General features: G+C 40.5%; 1 protein-coding gene across 1 annotated transcript in view; it reads left to right on the forward strand.

Annotated features, from left to right (window-relative positions):
* Positions 1–1,583: 1,583 nt before the first annotated feature.
* STMN2 (stathmin 2) overlaps positions 1,584–18,534 on the forward strand; it is a 43,173-nt gene continuing 26,222 nt past the window's right edge. Inside the window, exon 1 of the mRNA XM_071737825.1 lies at positions 1,584–1,846. Within this exon, the coding sequence (XP_071593926.1) occupies positions 1,828–1,846 (19 nt within the window). The 5' untranslated portion in view covers positions 1,584–1,827. The remainder of the gene's footprint in view (positions 1,847–18,534) is intronic.

Here is an 18,534-nt window from a genome sequence, read left to right on the forward strand (position 1 = left end):
CTTGGTGAGGACAGGCCTTCCAGAAAGACAGATCACCCTCCAGATCCAGCCAACTTGCCTCATCCCCTTCCCAACAGCCAGCCAAAGCTGCCTCAGCAGCGAGACATCACAGCATGTGCCATACTGCAGCTCACAGGCTGGAGGATCACACACCTCTCTCTGTACACGCTGCACAGTTTGGGGATGTTTCCTTCCCTCCCCCATCTCACTTCCAGACTTTACTGTTCTCATTCAAAGCAAAAAAAAAAGAAAAATACCTAGTTCCTGCAATTCAGAATTCATCAACAGTGACTCAGGAGAGAAAGATGCCCTCGGACTCATACTCTGGGCCCTGCTTTACTGAAAGATGCTGTTTACTGACCACAAAGAAGCTCAAAATACATAATCGTGGGTTACCTGTTCCAGGGAAGCAAACAAGGGGATAGTGCTGGAGCACTTCCTGGGCTGTGCAGCTGCACATGGAAGGAAGGAGAATGGTGCCAATGCCCTGCCTGCTCTGGGAGAGAACAACTCCACCCTGGAGATTTCTGCCCATTTTCCTAATTTTCTCTCCCACCCATACACACCATGAGACAACTCCACAGGAGGATTCAGAGTGTCCTCCAGATTTCCAACTTAAGACATGCCCTATGCCCTCTCTGTCTGCAAGCAGCATGTGAGCCTGTTACCACTGCAGCCTTTTGACAATAAGGCTGCTTCTCCCCTGGGAGAGGCAAACAAGCTGCTGCTGGACAGTCTAAGGATGAGAAGGTGAAGATGGAATATCCTCCTCTTTGTACCAGCATCTTGGATATTGACTTCTCTAGTCCAGCAGCTGCTTTCAGCCCTAAGAGGTGTACAAATAGATCCTATCACTGCCATGTTTCTAGCAAGAATTTCAACTATCCACCCACATTTGTTTAGAGGCTGTCAGTCATGCCACTGCCTCTTGCCATGCCATCCCATTCTTGGGATAGAGAAACCTTAAACCTACCTTACAATGTATCCATTCTCTTTCATGAAACAATCATATGAGACCCCTTTCTGCACACTTTATCAAGTGAATTAAACACACAGCCTCTCAGTATGTGCACATTGGGGAAATGGTTATTAACCATTCTTTTCACCCTCATCCTATTTTTGTCTTTCCAGACCGTCCAAGAGTATAAGCAGGTGCAGCTGCCATTCTCCTAGTTTTAGCAGAGTTTGATTTGTCCAGAGTTAGGTCTGGGGATTCTAAAATATATACTGGAATGCAGAAACAGTCATCATGAAACAATTGCATATGATATGTGTACATATTTGCAGGACGTGGGATGCAGAGGTAAAATTTATCTGAGCAGTTGTTTTACAGAAATGGTTTAGAAAATCTCTTCCACTGATCCCTTTCTTTTTAATATATTTGGAATTAAACATATTAAAATGAATTTGTGCATGTTTTATAGGTAGCAACAGTACAGTCTTCAACACCAATAGGCTTTTTTCATGTAAGACATAAAACATTTGACATGGAATGTACTATTAAAGCCAGACCAAGGGGGGAGAGGCATTCAAGGACTGATTTCCATTTCAAAATGCATTCTGGCACTTTATACTCCAGCACCATTGGTGGATCAATATTTAATGCCCGGAGATTCTGGCTCTGCAGGAGTCATGTCAGGGGACCTCTAGAGCCAATCTGCTTGGGTAGAGGAGTGATAATTATTCATGGGCTCCTGCCTCTTGCTCCTTCTCTTGCACAGCCCCACTCTGCTGACTCAGTGCCTTATTCAGTCTTCTCTCCCTCTCTCCACTGCTGTAGCTGGACCCCTTTGCCTTCACCACCTCTGAGAGTCTGCACCCCCCACCATGGCTAAAACAGCAATGGGTAAGAAATCGCATCTCTTTTTCTTCAGCCAGGAGAATGACCACTATTTCCTAGGACTGCTGCCTATGCTGGGTGCTCTTCTCAGTGTCCCTAGAGTTTAGAAAAAAATCAAAAGAATACTGAACATATTTTTATTTTTCTTTATAAGAAAGAATACCAAAAAAAAAAAAAAAAAAAAAAAAAAAGGAGGGGATGTGGGATCCCGGGGCTCTTTTAACGTCCTAACCTGAGATCAGATTATTTACTGAAGGGTGAGGTCGGCACATCAGCACAGCCTAATTTTGAAACGGCTTTCATTATTTTAAATATGAATATATATATATATATTGTGGTATTAAATATATATGTATATTTAAAAAAAAAAAAAAAAAAAAAAAAAAGGAACCGGAAAGTTATCCCCGCTATAAATATGTCTCTCACCGCCCCCGCAGTCCCCCTCGACCGGGGCCAATACTCCCCTCTGCTTCCGAAACGACCCGCGTGGAGAGAAGACAAGCGGGAAGGCGGCGAGGCACCGCCGAGCGGAACCCAGCACCACGGCGGGGCGAGGGGCTGTGGGCGGTGGCCCTGGGGGGGGCCGGGCCGGGCCGGGCCGGTGGCGGGGGGTGCGGTGGCCGTGGTACCGGGGGGCTGCAGCGGGGCGGGCACCCGCCGCGGCGCGCACTGCGGGCCGGCCGCGCCCAGCCCGGCACCGGCGGCTGCGGGGGGGCGAGAAGAGGGGCGAGCCGCCTGCATACTGCCCCGGCTCTGCCCGCACCTGCAGTCTGACAGGGGCGGGGTGGGGGGAGGCTGAAGTGGGTCACTGCATCACAGACAGCCGGTATTTTCTAGCAGGTCCCACCCTGGTTTTCTCTCCCAGGGGGCAGCTTTCAGGGCTGTTGTTATCTTGCGTTTTTCAGCTGCAAGAAAAGCATCCTCCCATCCGCACCGCTTCCCCCCCCTCCACTCCCCCTTCTTCTTGGCTTCCCGGCCAGGAGCCGCACCCTGCGCCCTGCCGCCGCGCCGCACCGCCCCCCGCTCCCGCAACTCCCCCGCCCCTGCCGGGCCACGGGGAGCGGCCGGGTGGGGCAGGGCGGGGCCGAGGGAGCTGCTGCCCCCCAGTAGCAGCCCGGTCCCGGGGAGCGTCGGGGGTGAGGGGGCAGCAGTGCTCTCGGGTCCCTCCTGACCCCGGAGCGCCTGTCCTGGCGGCGGGAGCGAGAGGAGCAGCCCGGCTGCGGCCCCTTTGTTCGAGGGAGGCTGCTGGAGGAGTGGGGGAGCGGAAAATGGCAGTGGTGGGTGTGGGAGCAAGAGAACAACAGTGGTGTCAGGCTGCTGAAAGCATCCAAACCTTGATTTTCCTTTTTTTTTGTTTTTTCCTTTTTGTTTCTTTTTTTGTTTTTTGGGTTTTTTTTTAATTTTTTTTTTTCCATTGGAGGATGGGGGTTGAATGAGGCAGGTCCTACATTTGACGCATTCAAATTCAAGTTTTCACAATCACTTACAGTTAAAGTCATGAACACACAAACCCGACAGAATACGGGTGGAGAGCTCCAACACTATTATTTATCCTTCCCCAAGAAGCAAATCCCATTCAAATTCCTGTGCAGTGCAGACTCTTGTTACCATTCTTAATCACGCTGCACAAAGTTAAACCAAATCCTCTCAGTGCTGTCTGTAACTGATGCATTAAACATTTATTTATACGGATGATGATGTTGAACTCCCAAGGAATAATCACTGTGGATGGAAAGCATCTTGACCTGGCCATAGCACCCCTGGAAACAAGGCATAGAGGAGGGAGACAAGGACTGTGGGAGTCTGGCCAGCCCTGCAGTGCCGAGCACGCCATCCCCTCCCTACTGCAGCAATCTGGTAATCAGTATTGATAATTTGTAGTCGGTCGGAGACTTATCACTGCAGAAAGCCCTGTTAGGGATTCTGTCACTAGGGAAGAAAGTGCTCTTCAGCCTTTGATTAGTGATCTCACAGCACAGAAATATAAAGGTTTCTGCAGCAGATGCCTGGAGTCGTAAGATTTGCCCAGAGACAGGTTGCCTTCATGCCACCAGTCTTCCTATTAATCCATGGTTAACAAACTGCATACACAAGCAATAAAAAGCAATTTAACCACCTAGGATTCTAAAAATACTAATTACAACAGCATTCAAGAAAAGAATGAGAAGGATGTTATTAAAAGCATCTTCCTTCTTAAAACTCACAAAGGCTCATGATTCTCTTCAGCATTTCTTTGAGCATTCTTTCTTGCTGTAGCTATTTGTAGTAGAAATTTGGATCTAGACAGCACATTAGAATAAGCCACTTTATTTCAAGAGGTTATTTGAGGCAGCAAATTTTATTTTCATGTGGAAAAATAGATGCATTCTCATTCGTACAGATTTCCAGCTAGTGCTAAATAAGCTACATTTGTTTTGTACTAAAGCTTTACCCAATAGACCACTGAGAGAACTACAGAGTGCCTGATTTTTTTTCCCCCTGTTGAGCATGGTATTTTGCAAAGTGGCAATAAAGGCTGGATCCTGCTGCCTCTGGAGCCAGCAGAACATTTCTAATCAGCTTAAGCTGGCCCACTATTATGTTTCTGGCCTTGGTCCAGCAAGGCACTTAAGCAGGTGTCTTAGTTTGAGCATGTGAATAGTCCTACTGGCTTTGGACAGAACTCTTTACATAACTCAGGTTAGGCAGATGCTAAACGCTTTGATAAGCCCATGTTTGTATTCTGCCATTGAAAGCAAAATTAAGCCTCATTTTCTCTTAAGCTGTGTTAAATAAAAGCTTTTCAAGGAATGCTCCTGTGATTTACATAGGAATTTCAGCTACTATTTCACTGTTTATTTGCAGTGTTTAAAGAATATTTACTATGAAAACATCTTCAGAAAATTATCTTCTAGGAAATCTCAGTCCAAATTATGGTTCTTGTTTATTTTATAAAACCTTTTTTACCAGAAGTACATGGGGTATATGTTAATAATATGCTAAAGAAGTAGTTTAGTTCAGATTACTTTTCAGATAGTCAAGAAATCTGTGAAGTGATAAATAGGTGGAATTATGAGGATATGGAAATTCAGTTTCCCAGGCTGCCTTCACTGCATAGATCAGTTAGACTGATGAAACTATTGTAAAAGTGCTTCAGAGCTGCTCTTCTGGCTTGTCATTTGCATTTCAGTTACAAGCTCAGATCCCAGCGGTTCTGTTGATGGATGCAATGTTACTGCTAAATTTGTCTGTTACCTGAGTACTGCATTATGGTTTTATCTGGTATGTAAACATACATATGAAGTCATAAATAAGTGTATGGCTGTTGAGTTGAACTGGCTCAGTTATTTTAATAACAAGTTGGTTTTTTTTACTACAAATGGGTAGGCATTGTGCCCCTGAGCTTCCAGGACACTTAAGCAATTGCTTTAACTTCAACAATTTCACATGAGTAGTTATCTGAACATCAATGAGAGGTGACAAGCTGCAAGTTAAACATCACAGGGCTAAGCACCAGGCTGAATTTAGACTGAACATGCTCCTTTGCATTTTATGCAGTTTTTAGCAGAAGGTTTTAACCTCCCCCCCTATTATAAATAAATACAATTATTTACCTTTTATAAATAAATCAACATAGGTCATCACTGAATTATTTTATAATCATTATAAATAAATACAGTTCTTTACCCTTTATAAATAAATCAACATAAGTCATGACTGAATTATTTTCAACTGACAGAAAATTATGTTATCTATATCTATATCCTATATTACATTACCTATATAGATGAATAGGAAATCAAGATGAGAATGAATATTGACAAGATTCAGAAAAGTACTCATTTACTCATAATATTAGCAGAAATGTGATGTGACTGACACCATTATAGCAAATATCTTCAAGATCTAGTAGAAGAAAAATTTCAAATATTTTTTTCTGAGAATTTTGATAACTTAGCTAATTTGAAGTTGCTGGCAAGTACAAGTCACTAGAGATCTGAAAGTTAACACCTGTTCACAATCTTTTTTGGTTTTTAAAGAGTAGATCACTCTTCCTGCTCTTGAAAATACAGACAGTAATAGTTTTTAAAGCAGTCCATATGGCTAAGAATTTATATTGCCTTATAGCAGATCTTTACTTGCCCTATGAAGTGTACAGGCAGGAGGATGGATCATCATCTATTCCATCATTTTGTGGAAGAGATCCCATAACATGCCAAGGAAATAAAAATAAAATTCAGCGTGCACGCTTCCAAAATATTCTCTCGCCTCCACTGCCTTTGTCCCAATATAAATTCTGCTAGACTAAAGGCATCCTTGTTAAATAGTCTAATCCTTTAATTCATTCACACTGATTTTGTCAGTTTGAATTTCCTTTAATTAAAAAAGCCTGGTTGGGGTTTTGTTTGTTTTTTTGGGGGGTGGGGTTTTTTTTCCATCCTTTGGCATTTTTACTCCAATAGTACATTTCTCTAGGTCACATTTTGCATACCTATTTCTTACTATAAATATATGTGTAATCTGACCTCCTGGTTAGATTTTTCTCAGGTTACATTTAAATTAATTTCTTCAGAAAAGAATTCTCCATTTTCAAATTAATAGCATTAATTTTAAAAACTCATTACAGAAGAGGGATGAACAACTCATTCAGCAATAATTTTAGGGAACATTTTAGCCTTCAAATACTGCACAAAATTAACTAATTAATTCTCCTAAGAGCTTTCTGTGAGAAACAGACATTATAATGTAGTCTGAAACACAGAGATCAGAGGGTTCCCATGACAGATGGGTCTGGGCAATCCTTGACCTGCTCAGCATGTTCATGTAGGTCTAATTTAACTACCTTATTAGTTCATAGTCAAGAGGAACGAGTTCAGTGGTTCTGAAAAACATCACACTCTTAAAGTAGGCATCCTAAAAAGGTGTCACTCCGAGCAATTGAAATAGTTGGGAAATTGACTCCCTAGAAGCTTTGCTGAGGATTATACACCACAAAGTCCACCACTTGAACATAAGGGAGAGAGGCTCCCAGCCCTGTGACCAGTGGGCAACAATATAGATGGAAGTGAAACCCTCCAACAAGTCTTCTTCAATACTGTACTCCCCCCAGGCTCTGTATATATTGAGTATATTTGCTTTTCAACTGGTGTTATCAGGCTTCAAAGCCCTTCATCCTGGCACTCTGAGCAGTTCTGCTCAGTGCTTTAAGGAGGACCAAATGCCACATCATGAACCAACAGTTTTATTTCCCTCTGCAGTAACTACCTTCAGAAGTCCAATGTCAGTTCTTCATATATGTCACCTGTACTAACAAAAAGTGTTGCTTTCATCAGGTGCTTGTAGAGAACATCTCCTTCAGCAGTATCCATGAAATGGTTGATAGATGAACCTTGCAAATGAGTCTTGGCTCGCTGGAGTCAGCGGCGCTCAGCACAATCAGCTGATCCTCATAGAAATTGTGTCTGATTTGGAGAAATGGCTACTATTCACAGTTCTTTCTAGGCAACACACAATCCTTATGTTATGAATTCTAAGGATACAATCTGAGGTGGCGTTGGTTTTCATTCAGTTTGAAACTACTGCTAATCCCACTTGGATTGCATGAGTGCACCGATGAACTTCAGCCAGCAATTCCACCTGGGATGCAATACCTCAGGCATGCAAGGTGCTGGGTACCCAGGACTACAGTCCAGGCAGTATCTATTGCTCTAGTTGCACTTTGCAAAACCAGAAAAGATGGCTTTGGAGCACAGACCTGCATCCTCAGTCAAAAAAAAACAGACTAAAGCAGAAATGTGGGCCCCTGGGAACAAAATATTGAAGACATATTCAAGACATATTCAAGACATCATGTGTCTGAGCAATACCAGCACACAAAGCTGCTCTGTAATTATTTCATTTTCTCTTCCATTTATTATGTTTTTCTTTTTCCTGTCTGCTAATACATAATTTAACAAATGAAGTGAATTTAATTTCTTTCTGCCAGGATGTACAGTTAAGCTGATGCACACCATCTACACAACACATTAGGCTTTGCTAAATACATTTAGAAATGTTATTTTTTTGAAGTTATAGCTGTCTAATCCAAGAAGTTTATAAATAAATTATATTCTGTGAACTCATTCTGATACACAAAAGCCATCATTGTAGCAGTTACCATTCAGAGAGGCTGTGGTACTTCACACACACAGTCACAAAGCAGGATTGATGGTTGGGGTTTTTTTTTACCACTTTATGCCCCAAGGAGGTGGTTTAGTTTAGGGGAGTGACTAAGGATAGAGTTAGTAAAGCTCTAAGGCACCTGTGGTGGGGTGCAGGTGTGATTGTACCTCCACAGCATGTGGGAAACGATCAGCACCTCTGGCTATGGTTGATCAACACGTGGCTGAGGTCTCCCTGGAGTGGATGTACATGGTCATCAGTCAGCCAGAGGGAAATGCAGCAGGGGGTGGTGAAACTTCAGCCATCCCATGAGCCCTTCAGCTGCAGAGAAGCCTTGCTTCAGTCTTCACCATTGTGGCAGGAGGAAAAAGAGGTGGCAATGGATGCTCTCCTACCCCACAGGCAAACACACTGTGGTTGGCCTCTGACTGTGGCATTGGTATGGGTTGACCCCTCATCCCTATGTGTCCTCCATCCTTGGAGAACATTGGAGCCCTCAAGCCCTTCATGCTGGAGAGAGGGTGAGAGCACACAGGAGGGAGCATGACCTCTCCCTAATAACTGGGAAGCCCTGATTGACAGAATCATCACTGGATATTGTAAATCCAGTTGAGAAAACAGAAACAGTTATGGAAACAAAATAAAATTTGAGTTTCCTTGGGTGGCAATTAGAACTCTTCAGCTTGAATTCCCTCATCGCTGAAAGAGATTGAAGGCAGCTTTGTCATTTCCCAGTCTGTAGACTGTTCTCCCAAAGGGCAGGAGTAAGCCATCCGTGTGTTTCCTGCAGATGCATTTTAAAATAAAGCAGTGGCTGCCCTTGCATTTCTCAAGGACCTTGTCCTATCTGTCAGTGCTGCATGCTCTCAGGAAATAGGCTATGCAGATTTCTTCAGAGGATGAGGACTCCTTTGGAAGAACATCCCGTTCCCAATGTTAGAGGATTTAATATTTCAGCTCTGAGGCATCTTTGCTTGTCCCCCAAAAAGTAGCATCCTACAATGCATCACTAATCTGAAGAGTGCAATTTGTGCTATTTATGGATATTCATCAACTCTCTACAGCCATGCAGAAATCTGCAGAATCCACTTTTTGGATTTACAAGTGTAAATTTGTCTTAAATATCATTTTAAGCACCCAGCTGCTTTATTGGCTTTGTTCTTTAATCATTTTATAACCTGACTTTCTTTTCATTGAGATGGGGATAATCGTATATACTTACCTCAGAATTATGATGTGAGCTTATGTTCCATACTGTGTGGAAATCCATAATAATGCCCTGATGTTCTGCAAGTTGCAAAAATTCATGTTGATCAGATTAGGAAACAACAACTTACTTTCTGAAGCTGTGTTAGCATTCTGTGCTATTGAGGTACTTTTCTAAAGCTTAGGGAGTTTCTTAGATAAAGAGAAAAAAAAAAAATTAGGTTGAGTAATTTATGCTACTGACTGTCTGGCACAGAAGCCTTACAAGTGGAGAATTTACCTTAAGTGAAAGTATGTTTTACCTGGAGCTAGCTAAGGTACTTTTAATGTTTGAAGTTTTTACATATAAATATGTTCAGTAATTACTAAGTAACTATAACTTATGATCTTGATACTATTTTTTATCCTTTATAAAAGTTGCTGAAAACAAAAATTGTCCTGCTGGCCTAAGATTTCTAATAGATGTGTTCATATTAATCAACTGGTTATTATTTTTTCTTTTTCAAAAGACAGTAGAGACCACAGCCAGATCAAAGGTGCAGAAAAAAATTTACCCTACATAGAAAAAAAGAATTTTTTTGTTTACTGATATTTTTGCACTGAAAATCCTCCAGCTACCACAATGAAACTGTAAGAAATGTTCGCTTGCTCCTGGGAAACTTTTTAAATTAAACTGTGTGCATGAATTAAGCTTTATAGTAGTTTTTCAAAGACATTTTTGGAAGTGAAACTCAGCGTTGTAACTCATTTTCTTGGGTTTTACTTAATATTACATTTCTATTTGATATATTTGTTTCTTACAATATATATGTGGAAAGAGCAACTGATGTCACTCAGCAAATATGTCTCCAGTAACTTGAATATACAACCTCTGTCTTCAGGTACTGGCATTTATTTGCTTTATTGTGCAGATGTAATACAAAAGATTATTTCTAAGCTAATGTCTTTCTTTGTTTAGGGGTTTTTTGACAATGTGAAGACTACAGTCAGGGGTCTTTCAACACTATGTTGTGGATAGGAAAGAAGCCCATACTCCTTGTGGTTTAGAAACTGAAATCACAGTTAATGAAATGTTTGTCAACAAAATGCTTCTTCTCAAGGCAAAAATCTTCTTGCTGGAGAAGTTGTGTTCTACCTTTAAACATGATTATTTTCTGTGAGGAACATAAACTATGACTTCTTAAGTAAGATATTTTTGCAATCTTCTTGCAGAATTCAGGTTACTCCCTTTGAAGTGCATTCCCATTTTTTGCAGTGAAACATTTAGATGGGAAATATCTTATTTAGAGAATTATACTGCATGTGTATGTAAAGAATTTCACCTTCTAGTGGTAGGAGGCTTGAAAAACAGGATTAAACATGATAGCAGTACTTGTAAGTAATTGTAATTACCCTTTTGCATAGCTTGGCAATGCTATTTCAGAGGTCTCAGCTCTGCTGGAGTCCTGATTTCTACACGAAAGATGTGAGAAGTACAGTCAAGGGTAAAAACAATTCAATAATAAGAATAAATACTGAACCCTGGCATAAAATTCAAGGCATTTAGAGAAGCAAACAGGAGTAATAGACAGTACAAAGGTTGCAAAATTACAATAAGTACATTTCTATGTAGTTGCCACGATATAATTTCCTATATGAAAATTAAAATTAAGAAAAAGTATCCTGGAAATATAATATTATTTAGACGGACCTCAATCTGTCCCTGAACTGCTACTCTAATATTTTCATTGTCTGAGTATTGTTTATATATTAGAGGGAAGTTTGAGCTGCAGTCAGGAAAATTTCAGGGGACTCTGAACTTTCTATGAACAATCTGTCATCCTCATCAGTTACCCATCTGCTCCATCCCCATCACCGACTGGTTTCCAGTCCAGGCCATTTCCTTGGTACCTTTCCCTCATTTCCTTAATCCAGTCTCATTATCCAGTCACAGTGTCACTCTCATTCTTGGTCCAGTTTCAAGCATTTCATCCCTTGGTTTGTTCTTGTTTATTTATCTTTTTCTTCTTTTTTTTTTTTCTTTTTTTTTTTTTTTTTTTTTTAAATTCATCTGCTCTCATCAGTTTCTTCCACAAGGCAGATTCAATCCTCATCCCTTGACACAGCCCACTCCTTCTGGTAATTCTCCACATTTCTAGGGGAAGAATAAGGACCAAAGAATAGTTGATTTCTCTTCTCTTTCCAATTTACAGCACTCTTCTGGTCCACAGTGACCAGGAGGATCAGTGCTTGAAGCATCACTCAGCCCATGTGGAATCTGTCAAGTCCACCAGAAATTGTCTTGAGAGAAGTTGGCTGTAAAGCTTGGGCATGTGTCCCCCAGCCACAGGTGAAGCCTGCATTGAGATATTTCAATGACTTATTCCAAGGCCAGACCTTGGCAGGTTTTTCCAATGAGGAATGATTTCCTGGCTCAAGGTGCTAGAGACTTTTAAACAAATACAGTATGTGCTTGGTTAGCTTACCACACACAAGCTTTGTACTTTTCTCTAGTCATCTTCTCAGAAATAATGAAATTACTTTTGCTAAAACTTATCCAAAGTTCAGCAAGAGGCAGCCCTGCAGACAAGGAAACTGTAGGCCAAATAATTGGCCAAATAATTGTAATTTAATAAAGCCACACTCAGTGAAAGGAGGACTCCCTTATATTCTAATGCAGAGGAAGTTAAAAAAGTGGCAGTAGGTGGGGAATAGGAATGGCTCACTGTGGTGTATGGCTGGCACGTTTAGGTGGCTGAGATATGCAAAGGTCAGGAGCATTCACTGTGTTGGAATTAGATCCTAAACCAGTGCAAATTCATGGTAGTAGAGCCATGCTGATGACTGATCCCCTTTATCCCCTTTGAATCTTACAAAGCAACAGCTTGGGAAGGAAACATCTTTATTATTTGAAAAGTCATATAAAAGCGAGCTACACTAATAAAGGAGAATTTGATTATACAGGAAAAGAGTCTTTTTTTGCACAGGAAAAAGAATTTGATCATGCAACAAAAGAGAAAAAACAGACTAATAGACATTTATGTTTGGATATTTCCAGCTACCATTACTTTTAGAACATATTGAAAAATGTGGCTGCTACTCCAGTCCTGGAATTTTGGTAAGTCTGTAATAAATAGTCTGAACAACACAGGAGAAGTTCTAATTTGCCTTTAATGACAGACTGTTGATGCTGGGATATACTGCTGCACAGTGCCCTGAAGATCTAGCTATTGTATTGCAAGCATAGATCCCCTTTTATTCCAAATGAATGAAGTGTCCTCACACCAGAGCCCCAGAGAAATCAGTGGAGCATCTCTGGAGGGGTCAGCTGCTCACATTATTAATTCAGTAGCAGAGCCACATCCCTGATTTCAAGATCCTTCTCTCTGTAAGTCAAGGCCAATACTGCAGAAAAATAGACAGATAGGTAGGTACAGAGAGATAAACAGACTGGCAGAGCAAATGAATCCTAGAAGTTTTCAGTAATATTTCAAACAGGAAAGAAATCACTAAAATGAAAAACAGTATAAAATAGAAGGAGATAAGAAAGATGAAAAGCAGAGGTGGTTCATGAAAGATTTAATTTGGAGTAGTCACATTACTGAAAGTCCATATAAATTGTTAGCAATCATTTATGCTTTCATTTACATCTTCAAAAATCAGTGCATTTCTATTATTCACAGATGAGTAAAGCTGCTTAAAATACAGTTTACTTTCTCTGACCAGTGTTTCTTGTTCTAGCTTTAATGTAGCATCAATTGTAACAAAAATATCCCATCAGCAAGTGTTCTCTATCAAGCAATCTAATAAATTCTGAACAATCTATTAATGTATCTGAACCATCAGCATGGTTTCAAAGAAGATGATGTCATTCTTTTTAATTCTTTTTTCTTATTGATTTTACACATCTTCTAAATGAAGTACTCAACAGTATTTCTAACCAATACCTAACTATGATAAATTTTAGCAATATGCTGTTGAGTGATATCATTATTTTCTTAATGGAGGTAGTCAAATGTTTGAATATATGCATAAAGACATGGCAGGATACAATAGTAGAAGTATAAATCAGGTAATTAGTAATAATAGCTGTATAGATAGTGCAGATAAAGACCATACAGAAAAAATCCACAAGCTGCAGAATAACAGACATGATGAATAGCTCAAAATTTTCATCCTAGAAAGTCCCCCAAGAAAGCAAACTATTTAGTTGAGTAAAAAAAAGACTGGAATATCATCCACAAATGATCTGACTGCTAATAAAACAGTATTAATCAGCTCAGGATCAGGACAGATAAAATCCCCTCAAACTATTGTAATTAATTTTACTGGTAACTGGAGAAGTTCACAGCAGTAGAATGATCCAGGACATGGGCCATATCTTCTAGATGGACTTCTGGAGGCCTAATAGTAAATGACCACAAATCAGTGGGTGTTCAAGCTGAAGCCTTATTTAAGCATACATGCTTTGCATGTCTTTTTCCTCAGTCTAAGAAAGGATATGACAAATTGGAAAATGCTTGTCAGAAGTCAAAATTATTGAAGAGTTCATCCATCACTTCACAGAAGTCACTTCATTTACTGTTGTCACTGCCCAAATCAGTTTTGCTGAAAAAACCCCAAAGATTGTCCAGTCAAATAAATGCCTCACTTTTATTTTATGGTCTGGATTAGGTCTTAATTTTGACCCATAGTGTCTTGCTAATTTCTTGTTAAAACAGTCACATTTTTATCTACACCCTCTGCTTCCAATACAATTTTATAGTTCTGCTCAATAACAAAACTTTCAGAGACCCCAGATTTGTTGTGCTACATAATTTAATACTCACTGATGACCAACTGTTATTTTATTTGCAATAGTTCCACGAATGAAATTATCACTTAGACTCTTCAAGCTATAAAATGTCTTCCCAGCGAGGCAAAGACAAAAGTTAATGCTGTTTATTTGCCTTTATGTATCTTTTTTATTGCCTGTGTCTATTCTGTATTATTTTTTGCTTGCTTCACAAGCCAATTTAAGTGCTGAGAGACTTTTTACCAAACCTGAAAGGGTGCTTGGAAGACCACATTTCAGAAAAGAGGTAGGATGACTGGGGGAGTGACCTATGATGCTGGCCACACATGAGGTCCAGTAGCTGAACAGCTGGGGTGTCTTCCCAGCACAACCCCACCAAGCTGCTCCTGGAACATGGTGAAAGGAAACCATGAGGTTCTTTGGAGAGAAAGGGAATAGGATGGAGGGCAGTGAGTGAGTGGCTGGGGGAAGAGCCAGGAGAGGAGCCTGAGGGATTTGGTTCTGTAATGTGCTGGGGGTGAGCTCACCAGGAGCCTGCAGCTAATACACAAATCCTTAATGACAGCAACAGTGAAGAGGTCCAGGGAGACAAGAAAAGATGTGAATAACAAAAAGGAGTGGAGCTGTAAGTTGCCAGAAAGCCCTCTCTCCCACAGTGGCAGACATAAAATTGAACTCACTCAGAACTAAGGAGAAACTGGTTGGAAGGACAGCTCGAGGTTATATTGCCTGTCCTCCTGCTTGGAGGATCATCTCTGCTTTGTCTATCCAACTCCTGAATGGATGATCCTATGACTTCCCAAGTTAAAATGTTTGGCCATTCTTCCCTTTTTCTGTTATCTGGAAGAGTTTGAATCTGTCATTTCTTTGGTCTTTCCTTCAGATAGGTGTAAGCAGCTGGTATAGTGTTTCTTACCCACCTCTTTGCCCAACTAAACAAACCTGGCCCCCTTCTCCACGCCTCACAGACCACATGCTCCAGGTCCCGCATGTTCCTGGCAGCCCTCCACTGGGTCATCAGCTGTTCATCCAGATCCCTCTTAAATGGAGGGGCCCAAAACTTGTTGCAGGACCTCAGATGCAGCTCCACAGCACCTAATACCTTGAACAACTGGTGAACCCAACACAGTCATTGGCCACTCCAATCATTATCCACTCCTATTTTCATGCTCAGACTTCATCTCTCATCATTGACAGGTAAAGGTTTATGTAGCCACACACCAAAACATCATCTAAAATATCACTTAGGCATTTACACTCTTTTTAGGACTGTGTAGAAGACTAGTAGAAAATTACCTTTTGTCTTTAAATGCTGTGAAAATAGATTTCCACAGTGAACATGTTAAGCACTGGAATCTGTAGAAGTATCCCAAGTTTCTAGATTTAGGTACCTACCAAAAGATATTTCTTCTAGTCATTCTGCTGTCCAGTTGCTAGGAGGTAATGCCAAAATGAAACAGAGAGTTTTATAGCATCTGTGTTGTGTCAACATGGTTGATCAGGGAGTTGCTGTCATGAGTGCTTTCAAAGTCTTTTAAAACTTAAAGGCATTATTTTTTTTAGCCAAAGGAATTAATAGAAACCTAGAATTGTAGAATGGCTTGGGCTAGAAGGGACCTTAAAGATCATCCAGTTCCTCCTCCCTGCCAGGGACAGGGACACCTTCCACTAGACCAGGTTGCCCAGAGCCCCATCTAGGGATAAACACACCTTTCACAGGCTTACTAGGTAAGGAGACTTTCTTGAACTAGGGACTATATTTCAGTTAACCCAGAAATTCAGTTCTACAGAGTCTCTTGTAATTAACTAACTAACTAAATAAATAGATGGATAGATAAATAGATAAGTAATTGCTCGCACATATACCCAATTGAGTAGGCTCTTAAATTTGTATAAAAGCATTCACATTTCTATAGTCTTCATTATGAAAGGGGCAATTGAGCTATATGATGTAAAGCACCAGGATATGAACCAGAGTATCAGAACATCTTCAGTACATCACATCATCACACCTCCTTGGCTTTAAAGCCAAATCTTCCACAAATACAAGTTACATTGACAGGCAAACTCTAATATCAAGCAATTTTATAGAGAAACTTAAAAGTCGTGTACTAAGAGCTTTTTTTTCTGGCATTTAGATTTAAAATACTATTATTAATTAACACAATTATAATGTGTATGCCATTGATTTGATTACTGCAAGGGTAGGAACCCTTTAACTAATCCACTTACAAATGTAATTTTCAATCCTGTACATCATGCAGTCGTGTAATGTCATTAGTCAGGCTGTTGGGACATCCTTATCTTAAAATGTCAAAAAAAATTAAAATTTCATTCAAAACCCAGAAGGAAATAGGATTTTTCAGACTGTCTCTTTTCATTGTCTTTTGCATTTTGACATTTAGTTGGTAATCATGGCAGCCAGTAAGAGTGATTGTGTAGCATATGGATGAAGTTACACATATTTGGGTTTGGATTAAATACATTCAATATATGTGAGTTGCTCAAAATCAGCCAATAAACTTATGTAAAAAAAAAAACTTTACAAATACATATACATTTTTTGTATGCACACACACACACACAAAAATATATAAACTAATTATGAATGCTTCTATGTCTTTCCTATTCAGATACAATAAAATAAAATAGGTTTTCTAGGCTATATGAAATTACTAGTTTGAGGTGCACTTTCCACAGTCTTCTTAGCAGCACATTGTCTCTAAAATGGATTCTTCTGTTAAGTATGGTGTGAAAATAAGTGCAATAGGTTCTGCACATAGTGAAATGACTCAAAAAGGAAGGAATATGCTTAGTTACTGGAACATAAAGTCAAGGATCCACCCCTACTTCAAATTATAATTGTATTTATCCCATATAATATAAACACAAATAGCTGCTTAGCTGGTTGCTCTCAGTATTTTCTTTGCCTAAAACAAACAGAAAAACATCTTGCAACTGAATTTACTCATTGTTTTCTGAGCCTTAAATTACAACTAATATTTTGGGTTTTATCAGTGCAAAGCACAATTTCTAGAATTTTGGAAGACATCAAAGTTTTCTGCATGTTGGAATGGCATAGAATGTATACTGGGGTTGTGCATACAAAACCTACGTGAGTTACAAAAACAGTTCTGTTGAAATCACACCTCATCCCAGAAAAATGGCAAGGAGCTGACACTCTGTTAATGGAAACTCGTAATAATGCAGCTCTGTTCACTTGGTTGAGGTGCTTCACAGCAGCCAAAACTCCCTGAATCATGTAAACAGAAAAAGTTGGATTCTTTACTCATTCTTTCTCAATTGTCTGCTTTGCTGAAGCATTTTGGGCCATCCCTTTTCTTGTGCTGTATCAGTAATTTGCTTGCAGAACATATGGGTAATGCCTAAAATTTGCTCTGCTGAGAAGCTCAATATGGCTCTTAAAACAAAATTACTGTAAATGCAGTCCAAAGATGAGGAGGAGGGATTTCATAATATAATTGAAATTGTATCAGTACAAACTCCAGAAAGGATCTTCTGTGTCCAGACGAAAAGAAACAGCAGCAGAACTCTTATTTCAGTTGCTAAGACTGAGAGCATGCCAGGATTATGTCAGTAGTCTCTGGTCTTAATATTACACAGCCACCATGGACTAAAATGACATCCAGTGTCAGTGAGTGATGCAAGACCAGGAAGTGTTTTGCCAAGCCTACATAAAGGGATGAGGGTGATGCAAAAATAAGTCAGTGGACACCTCTGAATAGATCATAAGGAAAAATTTAATAAATGGCACCAACCCAAACACACATGGGTGAGGGAGAGATTGAGAAAAATAAAAGAAATTCAGGCAGCCAGCTCTGTCACACCCTGGTCTTACTCTGCCAAAACAGAATCCCACAGCACGATTAATACCTTGGGAAGCTGCTGTTTGCTCATAGCAGGCTGTGCCACTAAACCATTGCCATTCTATTTCATCATATTTGATTTGCATCCTCACCCTAGGGGCTGTCTCACCAACCAGCACCCAGATTGCCTACAGCACTCTCAAAGACAACCTGCTCCAACAGAGGTACCCCCATCCAGAAACCAGGAGACCTGTGTGCCCCACAAAGCTTTCCTACATCATGGTTCTGTGATGTGAGGCAGGTTTTTTACCTCTGAGTCATTTATTCCCCAGCATCCCTTCCCTGACTTTCTCACTTGTACCATAAGCTCTTTGGCACAGGGTGTTTGCATCCAATGTGTTTGTACAGAAAGTAGTGCAGATCTCAGCTGGGTTTCCATGTCCTCCCACAGTACAATAATAAGATGACCTTAAGAGCATGCTGGGAGCCTGCAGCTACCTCCAATATCCTAGTCTGTGGCTGCTGGGTGCTCCAGGGGAATCCAGTGTGCTCAGCACAAGGACTTGAAATTGCACTTCCCACCCAGTGCCTGGATCACTGTCCAAGCAGAAAGCAGTAGGCACACTGCCATTGCAGTGACTGATGCCATAGGATCACAGAATGGTTTGGGTTGGAAGGCCCTTAAATATAATCTAGTTCCAAGCCCCCTACCATGGGCAAAGACACCTTCCACTACACCAGGTTGC

This window comes from Heliangelus exortis, chromosome 2 (genome assembly GCF_036169615.1).
Source record: "Heliangelus exortis chromosome 2, bHelExo1.hap1, whole genome shotgun sequence".
Classification (NCBI taxonomy): Eukaryota; Metazoa; Chordata; class Aves; order Apodiformes; family Trochilidae; genus Heliangelus; species Heliangelus exortis.